The 16,181-nt window shown below is 39.2% G+C and overlaps 1 protein-coding gene across 1 annotated transcript in view; it reads right to left on the reverse strand.

Annotated features, from left to right (window-relative positions):
- Positions 1-1,320: 1,320 nt before the first annotated feature.
- Positions 1,321-16,181, reverse strand: part of megf6a (multiple EGF-like-domains 6a) — a 31,996-nt gene continuing 17,135 nt past the window's right edge. The window contains exons 9-34 of the mRNA XM_053643363.1: positions 15,928-16,110; positions 15,451-15,582; positions 15,241-15,369; positions 14,888-15,016; positions 14,639-14,773; positions 14,404-14,538; positions 12,114-12,239; positions 11,152-11,283; positions 10,903-11,031; positions 10,662-10,793; positions 10,441-10,569; positions 10,206-10,334; positions 9,824-9,952; positions 8,557-8,685; positions 8,328-8,456; positions 8,097-8,225; positions 7,832-7,960; positions 6,763-6,894; positions 6,534-6,662; positions 3,851-3,979; positions 3,548-3,676; positions 2,504-2,632; positions 2,276-2,404; positions 2,074-2,202; positions 1,658-1,786; positions 1,321-1,543 (exon numbers count right to left, since the gene is read on the reverse strand). Of these exons, the coding sequence (XP_053499338.1) occupies positions 1,467-1,543; positions 1,658-1,786; positions 2,074-2,202; positions 2,276-2,404; positions 2,504-2,632; positions 3,548-3,676; positions 3,851-3,979; positions 6,534-6,662; positions 6,763-6,894; positions 7,832-7,960; positions 8,097-8,225; positions 8,328-8,456; positions 8,557-8,685; positions 9,824-9,952; positions 10,206-10,334; positions 10,441-10,569; positions 10,662-10,793; positions 10,903-11,031; positions 11,152-11,283; positions 12,114-12,239; positions 14,404-14,538; positions 14,639-14,773; positions 14,888-15,016; positions 15,241-15,369; positions 15,451-15,582; positions 15,928-16,110 (3,377 nt within the window). The 3' untranslated portion in view covers positions 1,321-1,466. The remainder of the gene's footprint in view (positions 1,544-1,657; positions 1,787-2,073; positions 2,203-2,275; positions 2,405-2,503; positions 2,633-3,547; positions 3,677-3,850; positions 3,980-6,533; positions 6,663-6,762; positions 6,895-7,831; positions 7,961-8,096; positions 8,226-8,327; positions 8,457-8,556; positions 8,686-9,823; positions 9,953-10,205; positions 10,335-10,440; positions 10,570-10,661; positions 10,794-10,902; positions 11,032-11,151; positions 11,284-12,113; positions 12,240-14,403; positions 14,539-14,638; positions 14,774-14,887; positions 15,017-15,240; positions 15,370-15,450; positions 15,583-15,927; positions 16,111-16,181) is intronic.

Consider the following 16,181-nt stretch of genomic DNA (forward strand, 5'->3'; position numbering starts at 1 on the left):
ACCACTGCAGTCATTCATCAAGCCTTAGGTTTTTACTATTCCTTATATATCAGTCTGAGCATCTGAATCATGCTGAAATGCTTAATTCATCCAATGTATTCATCCTGGTTAGAGTAGCAGGAGCCAGCTAAAGTTTAACAAGCTTATCCTATGGATTAATTAAATAAGCAACGTTTACCTAATTTGCTAATACATAGAATTCTTTAAGTAAAGAAACATGAAAGTACAAATCAGTAAAAATATGTACAAATACTGAACAATAAGTATGCAAAATATGTATGCTTTTTTAAAAGTTGTACACAAATTAAGTATGGACACAAAGTTTATATGCATACTAGAATTTTAAGTATGCATGCCAAAAATTAAATATACATACTTAAAAATATGTTTGCAAAATAAATAAAAATATATGTTTGCATAGTAAACCTGCATGTTACCACTGCAATATACTAGCACACATACAAAACCTCTTTAACTTAAATACTATAGTACCTGTACTACGAGACTCAATCACACTCACATTATATTTTACATAATCTTGTAATTAGAAACTTGTTTAAATTAGGTTTATCATAAGTTCTGGTGAGAAACATAATATTTTTTATGTGAACCATTCAACCACACATTCCATTTTATTGTACTGGTTATTGTGTGAAGCACAACAAATGAATTTAAATTCTTAGAACCGTGCCTACAGTATACCGCGTGATCACAAGTGACGAATCGCGTGATACCGCGTGAAAAAACGTGCATTCTTAAAGGCCACATCTGTATTTCACTATTGTGCAATATACATTTTTAATGTTTATGTACATATATATATATATATATATATATATATATATATATATATATATATATATATATATATATGTATATGTATGTATATATATGAAAGAACTGTTTACTTTTGTTTTGATATGAAAATTGCATAACTGCATAATTGCATCTCACTACCCTATATTTCTTTACATTGCACAGTACTGTATAAATGAGGAATCAATTATTAAAGGGAAAACAACCTCTAAAATCTTCAGAAATTTTTTGGTGGCAATGTCAATGTAAATACAAATGATACAAATGACATTATAAAACATTTGCATAATTATACAAATACTGTATATAAACATATCCATACATATTTTATACAACTTTGAAATGTTTGAAGTTGAATGAAGTTCATTAGCCACTTTTTCTCCATCATCATTGGTTTCTCCTTCGCAGTGGGTCATTAGCAAAGTTTCATGTCTATGTGCATCTTTCATCTATGCAAATATATATATATATATATATATATATATATATATATATATATATATATATATAAATTTCCATTCTTAATATCAAGTTTGCTCAGGTATGCAAAAAAAGTTCCAATTTCTGTTCTGGAGACAGAGTCATAGTGCACAGTTAGGCTTTTTAAAAGCCTAAATTAACATTAAGATACAGGACATGTTTTGCAGTTGTCATACTGGAGCACTGCGTTGTGGCTCATTCTTCCTCTTCCCTCTGTAGTGCTGATGACTGGATGTAAGTAAGCTGCCTGTGGAGACGGAACAAACAGAACATTACCTGTGGTGAATTTTTAGGAATGATGAATGATAGCATGTGATAGCAAATCGATGAATGATAGCAAATGAAGTAATGAGAAATGTACTTTCTAAGCAGTTTGGTCCTATCCAGCCATTCAGACAAGTGCATTGTCCATTCCGTGGATTGCACTGTGCTCCATTTCCACACTTGCAGCTTTCTGAACATTTTGGTCCATAGTGATTCAGTGTACAGGCTTAGCATAAGAAAGAAAACACTTTTAATACCATAACAATGTCTTACAAAAAATTAAACAAAAGACATCAAAATCTTTCAGCCAAAAATAGCAAAATAGCCTTGTTACGCAGAGACTAATAGAAACAATTTTTCAAATACATGTCTACCAGAAATGTACAATGCAATTTCAGATCACAATTTTTTTTGTTTTTTATTCTTGGCCTGGTGTATTTTGCCCAGGAATGTTAATTTCAGTGATTTACTAATTTTATATTTAACTACTGATTGACAAGATCTTAGGCCTACTTGTATCACAGCGGCTCCCCATCTTTCCTGTTCCACACAGGCACTTGCCAGTCACAGGGTCACATGCTGTGTCTCCATCACAGTCACATACATCGGCACAGTCAGGCCCAAAACTGCCTTGTTCACACTCTGAAAGAAGAACAGTATGAAAAACGAGGGATCATGACTTCTACAGAGATTCAACCTATAAACTGTTCCTCACCTTTCTCACAGTGCTCCCCATAATAACCTGGAGGACAGAGACACTGGCCCGTCCTGGCATCACACTCGGCCTTGCCATGGCAGTTGCAAGCAAGCTTGCAGCGGTGGCCATGGAATCCAGGAGGACAAGCTTCAGATTTAAAAAAAAAATGGAGTCATGAAGGACATCCTGGGAAAAGATTATATTGGTGTGAAAATACACAACCATTCTGTACTTTTTAACCCTCACCATGTTGGCAGAGATGGCCATAGAATCCTGGACCACACTGGCACTCTCCTGTCACTCGGTTACAAGTGGCATTGTTCCTACAATCACACCGCTGGTGGCAGTTAGCACCATACCTGCCTCTTGGACACTCTAAGAGACACATACACAGCAGCATAAATGGGGGAGGTATTCATTTAAACTGCAGACATTTTCACTTTTATCCTGCAATATGGGTGCACAGTGGCGTAGTGGTTCGCACATTCGCCTGACACCTTCAGGGTTCAAACGGGAGTTCGTCTCCTGCCGTGGATCTGTGTGTGCGGAGTTTACATGTTCTCTCCGTGTTGTGGGGGAATCCTCTGGGTACTCCGGTCCTCCGCCAGTCCAAAGACATGCATGGTAGGCTGATTGGCATGTCCAAAGTATCCGTATTGTGTGAATGTGTGTGATTGTGGCCTGCAATGGATTGACACCCTGTCCAGGGTATACCCCGCCTTGTGCCCCATGCTCCCTGGGATAGGCTCCAGGTTCCCTGCGACCCAGTAGGATAAGCGGTATAGAAAATGGATCTCTGGACGGACCTGCAATACACTCACTAGCTGCATGCACAATTTATCTGCTATTCGTCCTCATTATTTGGGATCTCAGTAAATCATGACCATGGTTGGCAGAGCTGTGAAGAGAATTTAATGAGTTTTTGATCAGAAGAATGCACAATTAAACTGGGATTCACTTGAATGACCGTTAATTACATAATTCTTTTATTCTGTTATAATTTTGGTTCATTTTGTTTTAAAAGGGGAAAAGGCAGTAGCCACATGGAAGTTTTGCTTAGTACTTAATACTTAGTCTAAACACTAGATGTCACACACAAAGATGGTGATTTTTTAAAATTTTGTTTATACTGAATTTTGTTTAGTTTGCAGATAATAAAAAATACAATTAAATAAAATGAATTACATGAAACTAAATAAACTTAAGCAATTAATACTTTTAAGCGACCTTGTAAACAGCAGACACTATACACTCTCAGCAACTATTTATAACCTCTTTTGTGTAATTTACCTGCATCACAGTTATCCCCAGTCCAGCCTAGGCCGCAGGTGCAGTTTCCTGTTACAGGATCACACAGTGCACCATTACTGCAGTTACAGCGCTGAGTGCAGTCTTCTCCAAACCAGCCCTGTGCACAACCTGAAACACACACACACACACACACACACACACACACACACACACACACACACACACACACACAAATCAATAAATTTTTTAAATAAAGCTTTAAATAGATAGACGTGATAGTTGCACCACAAACTCTTATTTTTATCATTATCATTAAGAACACACTGTTGTAATAGCTCAGACCTTGTCCACAGTCTTCTCCTTGATGGCTGATCTTGCACACACACCGGCCTGTGACAGAATCACTAATGGCTCCTTCCCCACACAGAGCTACCTGCTCACAATCTTGTCCATACCAGCCAGCTGGACATGCTGATGAGAAGGAAATAAAAATATTAATCAATATTCTACCCCCTCTAATTTAACATCAAATATATTTTTCACTAGAACCCTTTTTGGATAGGATTAATTATACACGAGGGGCTGGTATTTCCATATTTTACTTGGGCTCCAGACTGTTTATTTTCCATCCATATTGGCAATAATTTTTTTCTCTCATCTTCCTTAAGAAAATTTATAGCCCAGATAAACTACTGTTACCGAGAAACTTGTTGGTGGTCCGCTTATTTTATTCTGCAGGCACACATCACCTCTTGCGTTAGATAATACTTCATTTAGTGGTTTTTGCTCACAGAGTAGGGAAAAGTAACTCTGTCAATCACAAAAAAGATAGATGCTTGAGAAAAGTTTCTAATAATGTACTTGCTATGGGTTGGACTATTTTGTTGACATACAGCAGAGCTGGTGATCACCAGAATACTGCCATACCAATAGTTCTACAGTGCTGTGAAAAAGTAATTACCCCATCCTGATTTCTTCTGTTTCTGTGTATATCTCCTGCCAAATTGTTTCAGAAATTGAAAGTAAATCTCAGATAAAACAAGGGCAACTTGTGTAAACAAAAAATAGTTTTTAAATGATAATGTTATTTATTGAAGCAAAAAAGTTATCCAATACTGGGCTTATGTGAAAATGTATTTTCCCCCATAGTTACTAATCTATGAACCCCAAATCTATGAAACTGCATTCATAATGAGGTTCAGATGGACTAGACACAACCAGGCCTGATTACTGCAAACCCTGTTCAATCAAATCAACACTTAAATAAAACTTTTTAAACAGTATGAAGTTGGTTATAATGTCTTACCCTGTAACACACTATGCCAAAGTTGAAAGAAATTCCATAAATGATGAAGAAGGTGATTGAAATACATCAGTCTGGGAAGGGTTACAAAGTTCTGGAACGCCAAAGGACCACAGTAATAGCCATTATCTCCAAATGGAAAAACTCAGCATTGTAGTGAACCTTCCCAGAAGTGTCAGACCTTCCAAAATTTCTCCAAGAGCACAGCAGCTACTCATAAATAAAGGGCACTGTGCATGACTCCACTATCAGAAAGACAGTGGTCAAAAATGTTATCCATGGAAGAGTGGCAAGGCAAAAACTACTGCTAACCCAGAAGAACATTAAGGCTCATCTGAATTTGGCCAAAACACACCTTGATGATCCTCAAACCTGTTCGGAGAATGTTCTGTGGATTGATAAGTCAAAAGTGGAATTGTTTGGAAGACAGGGATCCCTTTACATCTGGCATAAACCAAACACAGAATTCTATAAAAGGATCATCATACCTACGGTCAAGCATGGTGGTGGAAGTGTGATGGTGTGGGGATGCTTTTCTGCTTCAGGGCCTGGGCAACTTGCAATACTTGAGGAAAACCTGAATTCTGCTGTCTACCAGAAAATCCTAAAGGAGAATTTCCAGTCTTCAGTCCGTAAATTGAAACTAAAGCACAACTGGATTATGCAGCAAGACAATGATCCAAAGCAAAAGAGTAAATCCTAGTCCTAGAAGTAAGTGAAAGACTGATCTCCAGTTATTAGAAACGTATGGTTGCAGTTTTTGCTGCTAAAGGTGGCACAACCAGATTTTAAGTTTAAGGGGGCAATTAGTTTTTTACATTGGTGAAAATAAGTTGGGTAAGACATTGGATAACTTTTTTTGCTTCAATAAAAAAATAAAAAATTAAAACTGTATTGTGTGTGTACTCAGGTTGCCTTTGTTTTATGTTGTATTTCATTTGAAGATCTAAAACTATTTAGTGTGAGATATACACAAAAAGAGAAGAAATCAGGATATATAGGCAAATACTTTTTCACAGCACTGTACATTTCCTGTCAATTCCCTGATTTTAGCATTACATTACCCCAGCACATAATATGGAACAATGCAAAGTTTTGCCATTCCCTGTGTTTGTATGAGTTCTCAGCCTTGTATTCTGACTGCCATTTACATGGACATTTCCCTTTGGATCACCTTTACAGTCGGTTATATTGTCATACTGTGTTTGTGTTGTCTGCCTGAATTTTGTAAATAGACACCTCCTGCAAATGGACCATTAACCTTATCAGCAAAATAAAGAGTGTGATGCTGCAAACTGACTAGGCTGTCGATTACAAAAACAGCTACAGTGATATAAAGCTGTGTTATATAACCACAATACTGAGTCATCTGTACTTTTTATGTTCTAAGAAAAAAATGTGAACATATTACTATATACTGTATGAAGTGAAGATCCAGGTTCATAAGAAAAGAAGCTACTGGAATCTCATTCATTCAGGTATGAAATAGGGAGTAAGACTGAAAATGCTCATCTGTAATCTAATACATGAGTCATGTTAATCAATATCTTCAGTAGCATTTGAGTATTAGAAACAGGTGTGATGGAGCTACCTTCAGCTAATCAGATCCTTGATATATATTAAAGTCACTGAAACAGGTGTGTTAGAGGAGTTGTGTTTTTATGTAAAAAAAAAAAAAAAAAAAAAAAAAGATAACTTTGTCTCTGTCTCTTTGTCACTCACTGATATTGCAGTTAGCTCCGATGTATCCTGGAGGGCAGTCACAAGTGCCCGTGGTAGGTTGGCACACACCGTCATTCAGACACTGGCATTCACGCTCACAATTTGGACCATAATGACCATCGTCACATTCTGTGACAAATAGCCAAGCACAGACACTTGCAAAACTTACATATTGTACTACATATTTCTGATTTTCTAGAAGAAAATGTAAAGAATAACAGAATCTTGCCTATATTACACTTGTCACCATGGTAGCCCGGTGCACAGTAACAGACTCCAGTGACAGGATGACACAGGTGATTAGCCTCAGAACACTGGCACATATGCTTGCAGTTTAGTCCGTATGTACCAGGCTGACATTCTGCCAAAATAAAAAATAAAAATATGATTCTTTGAAAAAAGTAGGGTGAATTTTTTGAATTTCCACATTGTATAAGCTTTCTTGTGTTGACTATTTACATGTAAAGGAAAAACTTACATAAAAAGAAGCACAGCTCACCCTTTTCTCAAAACTGAACACCATTTTACTGATATTTTAACACGTTTTAATGCAGATACATTAATTTAACCATAGTTCTGAGTTTTTCATGCACCCATCATATCTTCACTCAACTTACTGTAAATGGTCTGCACTTATATAGCATTTTATTTTTAAACTTTAGGGGTTCTACAAAACGCTGTACACTCTCATTCACCCACACACAAATGGAAGCAGAGCATGCCATGGGGTTCAGTGTCTTGCCCAATGACACTTCAGCATGTGGAGGCATGTGGGCCAGGAACCACCAGTCCTCCGATTAGTGGCCACCAGTCCTGCGAACTCACTCTGCCACTCTCTGTCCCAGAACCATGCTGAACCATCTTGAAAATGATTAAGTTGTAACGATTACAGATGTTTCTTTTTTACAGTAACACATCATATGTGTATATATATACTGTACATCTGCATCATATTTGTAATATATTAGTCATGACAATTTTATAACCTTATTGGGGGGAAAAGCCTTATAACATTCTAGAGCATTTTTCCTACCTCAAACGTTTTGCAGTCAACTTCCTTTTTGATGCTAACCCCATGCCTTTATTTGATCTTGCATGAATTAAGCCATGTTACTTATATCAAGCAGTTTGATTGAAAGCGCTGAGTAACATGTTTTGACTTTCCTTATAGGCCAAAAAATAAACGCTGTTAAGGTAAACTGTCCTAAGTATCCTTATGTTCTAGTATATCCAAATTCACACAGGTCAGGTGTTTCTGTAATGCTTATTTGACCACTTAGCAAGTTGTATGTTCTTACTTTGCTCACAGCTCATTCCAGTGAAACCAGGAGGGCAGCTACACTCCCCTGTCACATGATTACAAGATGTTCCATGGGCACAGAGACATCGTTGAGAACATCTTTGCCCATAAAAGCCAGGTAAGCATGCTGTGAAAACAAAATGTTACCAGTGGAGGCCAAGAGAGCGCAACAATAAATTCGACAAAGTGCAACATAAATTCTAAGGAAGTAGGTGTCACCATGGATCGTGTTACAGAGAGCGGTGAAGGATAAATGAACTGACTTTTCTCACAGTGGAGCCCTCTCCAGCCTGGTGGGCACAGACAGACCCCGGTTATGTGCTCACATGGGGCTCCATGTTCACATCGGCACAGTTTCTGACAGCCAGGACCAAAATGCCCTGCTTCACAAGCTACACACACGGTCAAGATGAACAGCACAAAGCACAACATTGGTTTTCCATTGACTTTTCATTCAGGCAGTCATTAAGATGATCTCTTTGGCCATTTCTTACCCGCCTCACACTTCTGGCCCACCCAGCCTGATGGACATGTGCACTTTCCATCTTGGCGGTCACACACACCATCATTCTCACATTCACATGTATGCTGGCAGTCAGCACCAAAGAAACCTGGAGCACATTCTGTTAATGAAGCAAAAAGAAAAAAGGAAGAGGTACTTGATCACAATAATGTTAATAGCACATAAAATAAATTGGTAAGTACTATAACAGATCTTCTTACCTAGTTCACACTCTATCCCTGTCCATCCACTAGCACACAAGCAGTGCCCACTGGCCTTGTCACATGACCCACCATTCTGGCAAAGGCATACCTGGCGACAGTCCACTCCATAAAATCCAGCCATGCATTCTGGGAAAAATCAAACATCCATTAAACTCTAAACCACAATGGTGCCATGATTTATAATGTCAGCAAGAACCGTCTCTTTCACCAGGTCAGCATGTTCATTAACAGAGAATAGAACTTTGTGATGTGAATATATGTTCCCTGGAAATTGCAAAACACTCTTTATATCACTTGTTTGCATACATGAGCACATGCACAGGTGTAAGAATTATTACACTGTGCTTAATTTCTGCCACATGACTAAAACAGAAGCTCATACAATATATTTAGTGCAAAATTGTCGCTATTCAGCCAATTCTAAAGTGGCCTGGGATTGTTATTCATAGTTATACTATGTTTTCAGTGTGTGGATACCACCATACATACACTATTATCACTACACATATTGGCACCATTCATTAAATTTAAATGAATTTCACATGCAGGCCAATCAAAAGTGTATTCTCATCTTGTGCCCAGTTTTCCTAGGATAATCTTCAGTTGCAGACCCTGACCAGGATAAAGCTGTTAATGAGAATGAATGAATGAGTGTTTGCAAAGATATTTTTATAGTGCAAATACAGCTTTCAAACTATGTTACATTCATAGTCTTACTTAAGTGGACTGTCAGACTGCAGGTTCAGATATGGAAACAGATGTTTGTTGCAAAACATTTTTTTTTTGTCTTACAATCATTTCTGTGGTGGTTTTCACATATGTTTGGGGTCATTATCTTTGGGGTCATTATCAAAACATCTGCAGCCGAGTCTTAATCTCCTGGCAGAGGTAAAATATCCATATATTTGAATATCAGAATATGTGACACCATTATCCCCTGAACCATTAGCTCCAAAATCAGCCCAAATGCTCATATAGCAAACACTGATACAAGCATGTTGAAACATTTTATAGTATAGAATTTTAATATTGTTTTCCCATGCTTATGTGCTTTTTCATCTATTGACTGAGTTGTGCAGGTCAACAACCATCTCTAGGTTTTGTGTTAAAAGCTCCATTTTTTTCTGATTGTAATATATGTCATATCAATACTTTTGTAATGTTTTTCAGAGAAAATCAAATTATTAGAAGACTAGTATCTTTGACTCAGTTATTTTTGTAAATGAAAGGTACATTTCAATTTCTCCATTGGAGAATGCTCTACCTTCTTCACAGGTTGGCCCAGCCCAGCCCGGTTCGCAATGGCATTGCCCATTAACATGATCACAGCTGGCATTATTGTAGCAGTTACAGCTCAGATTACAGCCAGGGCCAAAGGTGCCATCCTGGCATTCTGTAACATAGCAAACAGTAATCAACAAAGTGCTACAAAAAGTCCTTGCACACGACAACCAACTTTCCACATCACAGCATAGTTGGAGTGAAGCCGTATGGCATGACTTACTTAACATGTTCAAATAATGAATGTCCTGAACATAGACCACTGGTTCCCACACAAACACTGAACATCTGGATTACCACTTTACTACAGAGAACAGATTGCTAAGAGAAATATTTTGTATATGCATCTTGTGTATTAGACTCACTGGAGGTGCAGTGGGGGCCAAGCCAGCCAGCTGGACACAAACACACTCCCGTCACATGGTGACACTGACCACCATTCAGGCATTCACACTTCTGTTGACACTCCAGACCGTGGAATCCCTGAGGACAGGCTGCAGAGACACACCCACACTTGCATCTGTTTGGTTCTGTTCATTACAGAGCTGTGACATTAATGATATCTTTTCCTCATACTTCCACAAGTCTATCCTCTCTTACATTTTTCACAATATGTTCCGATCCAGCCTGGCAGGCAGGTGCAGGCTCCACCCACATTCTCACACTCTGCACCATTCTCACATTGGCATTGGTGGCGACAGCCTGGCCCAAAATAACCTGTGGGACACTCTTCAAAAAAAAAAAAAAAGCACAGTTTGTGTGACACACACATGTTATTATGTGGTACATTATATTATATGGTACTAGAATAAGCTACATACTTTGCTCACAGTGGGTCCCGGTGTAACCTGCCTCACAGTGGCACTGCCCTGTCGCTGGGTCACAGTTCACTGAACTGCTTGTACAGTTACACACATTCAGACAGTTGGCTCCCCAGTCTCCAGGCTCACACACTGCCACAAAATATTAGCTAGTTATTCCCTATCCTAACCACATCTCCTCCACTCTGCTTGGAATTGATGTCTGAAGGAACATCTAAAGGCAGCAGCAAAGGGTCTTTACCCTTTTCACAGTTGGCTCCAGTCCAGCCGTCATTACATACACAGACGCCTGAGATGGGATCACAGCGGTTGCTGTTCTCACAAGGGCACTGAAACTGGCAGCCAAGACCAAACCAGCCATTTGGACAGACTGCATGGGATGAAGAGAAAAACTGTCATAAAAATTAATCACTGATGTGCAAATATACAGCTGTTGATGTGTCATAAAAAGGTGACCAGCAGGGTCAGATAAACTACAGCTGTGCCCTACCAGCCTGACAGAGGTTTCCAGCATAGCCTGGTGGACACACACAGGTTCCGTTCTGCTTGTCACACACCCCTCCATTCTCACAGTTGGGACATGATTCAGCACAAGCCAGGCCCCAGTGGCCCTTCTCACACTCTGGAATACAACACATTTGACATACAACAAGGTAGTTCATGACCTGAAACTAATTCTCCATTTAACCTAGTGAGATTACTATATTGAGGGAGGAATTCTGTTAAAGTACATTTTTCATGGCTGACAAACTGCTTTCCATTGCTTTGTGTTTTGGTTAAATCTTTATTAACTGATCGCAGAGCAGGTCTTAATGCTGTATGCTACTATATAAGTAAAGGTCTGTGAGACTGCCAGACATCTGAGCCAAGCTAAACAGCTCCTGCAGTTTAAACCTGGCATTTCTAAAACACCATTATTCTCTCAAACTACATCACACCGCACTCCCACATTTACTACTCTCCACAAAGAGTCCTGATTGTCTTAATGTCTGATCCTACACATACTGTAGTGTTGCTGCTACATTTCAGTGGGGAGCTACAACTCAGAAACACATATTTAAACTGTCTCATTAAGAATGATGAGCTGTGTGTTTGCCTGGTATTTGACAAAGAGCTCAGAAAGTAAAGAGGCCTTTGGGAAGACATACGTTTTATGATCTTTGGCCAGAGTTTAATAGCTGAAAACAGACATGTAGGCCCAAACATATTCTCTCTCTCTATGCTTATGTCTTTTAGACTTTTTCCTCAAATGTGTCTAGAGCTTAGACAACAAACAGGTCAAAGTGTGAAATGGGATTATTATAAGTGGTTGTTTCTGGAAATGTGCAATTCAATTTATCAAGCTATAAAGATTCAATATGACTGATCTGCTATACAAAGATCTTAACTGGTTATCCAGAGAGAACACTATGGTCTGCACATGTTCATCCAGTGTACCCCATTGCTGTTTACCTTCACCACAGTGTTTTCCCATCATGCCAGCTGGACAGTGGCAGCGTCCCGTAACAGAATCACACACTGCTCCATTACAGTCACAGTGCTCAGAGCAGCCTGCACCAAACCACCCTTCTGGACATTCTGGTAAAGAGACATAAACACACATTGTATTTGACACAGTGTCTTTGGACTAGAAACACAGGTGCAGACTTAATTCTGAGTAAACTGAAATCTCAGAAGTGCTAATACACTTTGATGTGGTCTTTCTTCTTTCCTGTAGTCTCGGTTGTTATGCTCGTGGCTAATTTTAAACAGGAACTATGCTTTCTTTCTACTGTCACCATCATAGTTTAAATAAATGCAATCCTTGAAATAGGGCATCATTTATAATAATGCAGCAGTTACAAACACAGGTGTGTTGAGGTGCTGCAGACCTCAGATACAGTTATTAATAGTGAGGTTACAACTTCAGGACCATATATCAGGGCAGCCATAAAGAGTCAGGGCCAGAAGTGATGGTGAAGGATAACGTTTGATTGAGTCTTTGTGCTAATTTTTAGTTAAGAGCTGCATGGTTATGGTTTCAGTCCATTCAGTAGAGGATCCAGGTTAACCCTTGTAGGACTGATGTTCTTTGTTGACAGAAGTGGGACTGAGGCTACGGATCAGGCATGCAAAGTTAAGAGAATTCACCCAGGACACATACACACATTCAAACACCCACTCACAGCTACTGAATAGGCAATTTAGTGCAGCTAAGCTGCCTACCCACATGTTTTTGGACAATATGAGGAAACCAGAGAACTAGGAGGAAACCCATACTAACATAGGAAGAACATGCAAAACTGTGCACAGACAGTAACTCGAGCTCGGGATCAAACCAGGGATCCTGGAGCTGTGAGGCAGCCATGCTATCCACTGCATCAACATGCCACTTAGTAGGACTAACTGTCTAGGTAAATTGCCTTTGAAATGTGGACCTGTCTAAATAAGTTAAGGAGTATGACTCTAGGCAAGGATTGGCAAGCGCAAAGCATGGGAAACTGTAAATATAGATTAACTGCAACACTTTGGGTTCACTTCAGTAGGACTGAGGCTCTGTGTTAAAGAAAGTAGAATAAGCCTCACATTAACTTCACTAGGACAGAGGGTCTGGATTAACTCCAGTAGGACAGAGGCTCTGGGTGATTTGCAGTACAGTAGGCAATCTTATATTCAGGCTTTTAAAACAGTAGTCAGTAAGGAAAGGAACACAGTGGAGATAACACAGATTAATCAACGAGCCAGTGGTTTGAGTCAGACTTCCATGCCCCTGTCCTTCTTTTGGCAGTAAGCAGACCACATGGTATCTAAAGCAACCTAACAAATCTTAGAAGCCAGAGAAAGTATCAGAAGCCAAATAACATATTAGAATAAGAAATAGTGAGAAGAGCTAATACTCCATATGCTGTCTTTCTGGGGGCTGTGGGTGAACTGGGAAGACAGCCTGGAGTGCCTCCTCTTACCGCCTGTTGTTCCTAATTAATAGCAGATGCAACACTCTGATTGTTTAACAACTTCCAGATCAAGGATATTTCCGTGACTACGTTGGCAGATCGTAGAGCTGAAACTGTTGTAGTTTGGAGATTTTCTTGATAGACTGAAGCCCACAGCATTAGAAGTTCGCATTTTCCACTTTTACAGACAACTTCTACAATGAAGAAAAATAGCCTCTACGCATATTGCCATATCCAGCTGCTTTGGTCTCTGCTTTGGCAGCTGTTATTTTGCAGTTGTGGTATTTTGGAGTTTTATAGTTCTTGTGAGAGCATGTGAGAGGATGAACAGTGATACATTTGAGCTGAGCAACAATCAAAACATAAGGCCGTATTTACAATTGATGTCTTAAGTCCAAAGGTTACATCAATACAGTGTTTATGTGGGGAAAGTTATGCATATTCAGAGATGGGTTATGCACAAGGTTGGCAGAATTTCCTTGAGTAGAAACTGAGACAGGGTTTTTTGTAGCATATAGGCCACCACCTTCAAACAGACACTCTTGTTTTTATCCCCCACCCCCCAAACCCCAAAATGGGGATAGAAAATGGAGAGAAGAAATAGGATTTTTTTTCTTCATTGTCAGTTGTAATATGGCTGAAAAGAGTATATGTTCTCTTCTGTGACAGGTTCTTTAACTCTGACACAAGGAAGCAGTATGAGATATATAATTAATTCACACTCTGTCAAAATACATTATTTCACTGCTGTGTTTAGGCATGTGATATATAGTGTCAGTAGTATAAGACTTAAGTATAAACGTTCACACCTTGGTCACAGTTCTTTCCATGCCACCCAGCTAGACACTGTTGCTGACACTCTCCAGTTATATGATGGCAGTTAGCTCCTGGTGGACACCCGCATTTTGTCTTGCATCCTGAGCCATAGTACCCACTATCGCACTCTGAGAACCAAAGATGAGAAAACAAAAAACAGTCTTTTCACCTTTATATTTTGGATTTGCGTTTGGATTTTATGCTGCCAGCAGCAACAAATCAGCTAACCGTCACTGCATGTCTTGCCCTGGTATCCAGGTTTACATGCACAGGTTCCATGGCGTCTGTGGCATTCGAGAGTGGTTTGTTGAACACACTGACACTCAGCTGAACAGCCAGGTCCATATGACCATCTAGGACATCCTAAACATGAAATAATATGACAAATACAAGAAGCATTAATCTTGCAAAAGGACACTTAAGCAAACTTTGCAAAGTTATTTAGGGACATTCAGAGTTCAAACTGTTGTGACATACTGAGATGGCAGAACCTCCCATACAGGCCTGGTTCACACAGACAGGCACCATAGATTTGATGGCATCGTCCATTATTTGCACAGTTGCACTTTTTATTGCAGTACTTGCCATAAAAACCTTTAGGACATCCTGAAAGACACAGACCACAGAGTTATAATCAGACTTTGCTTATTCTAATATCCATAGCTACTGCTAAGCCATGGGGTTGACGGAAAAGTAAGAATTACAGTGAATGATACAAATAAAGGCATTAACTTAGAAAATGTCCAGAGATGAAAAATTAACAAATATTCTATTTTCCATGAAACAGGGATGCATCAAACATCCGGAATGCTATATGACACGACACTCACCATTCTGACACATGTCTCCACTGACCCCTGGGGGGCAATGGCAAAATCCCTTCACAGGATCACATGTGGCTCCGTTCCTACATTTGCATATAAAGGAGCAGTTTCTCCCAAAAGTGCCCTCAGGACAGGCTGGTGGCCAAAAACATGAGACAGGTCATACATTGACAGTTTGTGCTTATAAAACAAGGATTTTTTTCACTATAGACTCACTCTGGTTGCAGATAATGCCGGCCCAGCCATCAGGGCAGATACAGCCATTGCTCTCAACATTACACACACCACCATTAGAACAGTCCTCACATGTCAGACTGCAGTCATGGCCAAATGTGTTGTTCAGACACACTGTGTAATTTTAGAATATGAAAAGTAATTTAAAAATAACAACACTGGGCTAAGAATCAATAAACCAACATTCATAGAATCATAATGGTCTGTGTTTGGTAAATATCTCATTGAGCATGCATAATGGCTTAAATTCTCAGAACAGATTGACTTATACTCCTAACTTTCGTAATTACATACATTTTCCTTTTCTTTTTTTTTTGTTTCGCTAGAGTTCCTGAATAACCCATGGTTACCCAGACTACTGAATATGATTTAAGATGAATATGGCTGTTAAATATATTACCATGAAAAGGATCATAGGCAAAAAGACAAGAGGCCTCTTTGAAACCTTCAGTGACTGACCAAATTTCTCAATGATGGTGCTCTCCGCCCGCAGTTCTCCAAAGGTGTACTCTTCGTAATCAGCATAACGCTCTAGAGGCTGAGGGTAGTCCTGCAGCAGAGTAAACTCTGAAAATGGGTTCTCCACAACTATATGGCGAGACAGTGCTTCAATAGACAGTGGTTCTAGTCCCTTCTTTAGAGCTGGACAAACATGGAAAGGAGGAGACATAGGCATGTTATATGTGTCATATGTGATTGTTTAAATATATATA

Source organism: Ictalurus furcatus, chromosome 15, assembly GCF_023375685.1.
Source record: "Ictalurus furcatus strain D&B chromosome 15, Billie_1.0, whole genome shotgun sequence".
Lineage (NCBI taxonomy): Eukaryota > Metazoa > Chordata > Actinopteri > Siluriformes > Ictaluridae > Ictalurus > Ictalurus furcatus.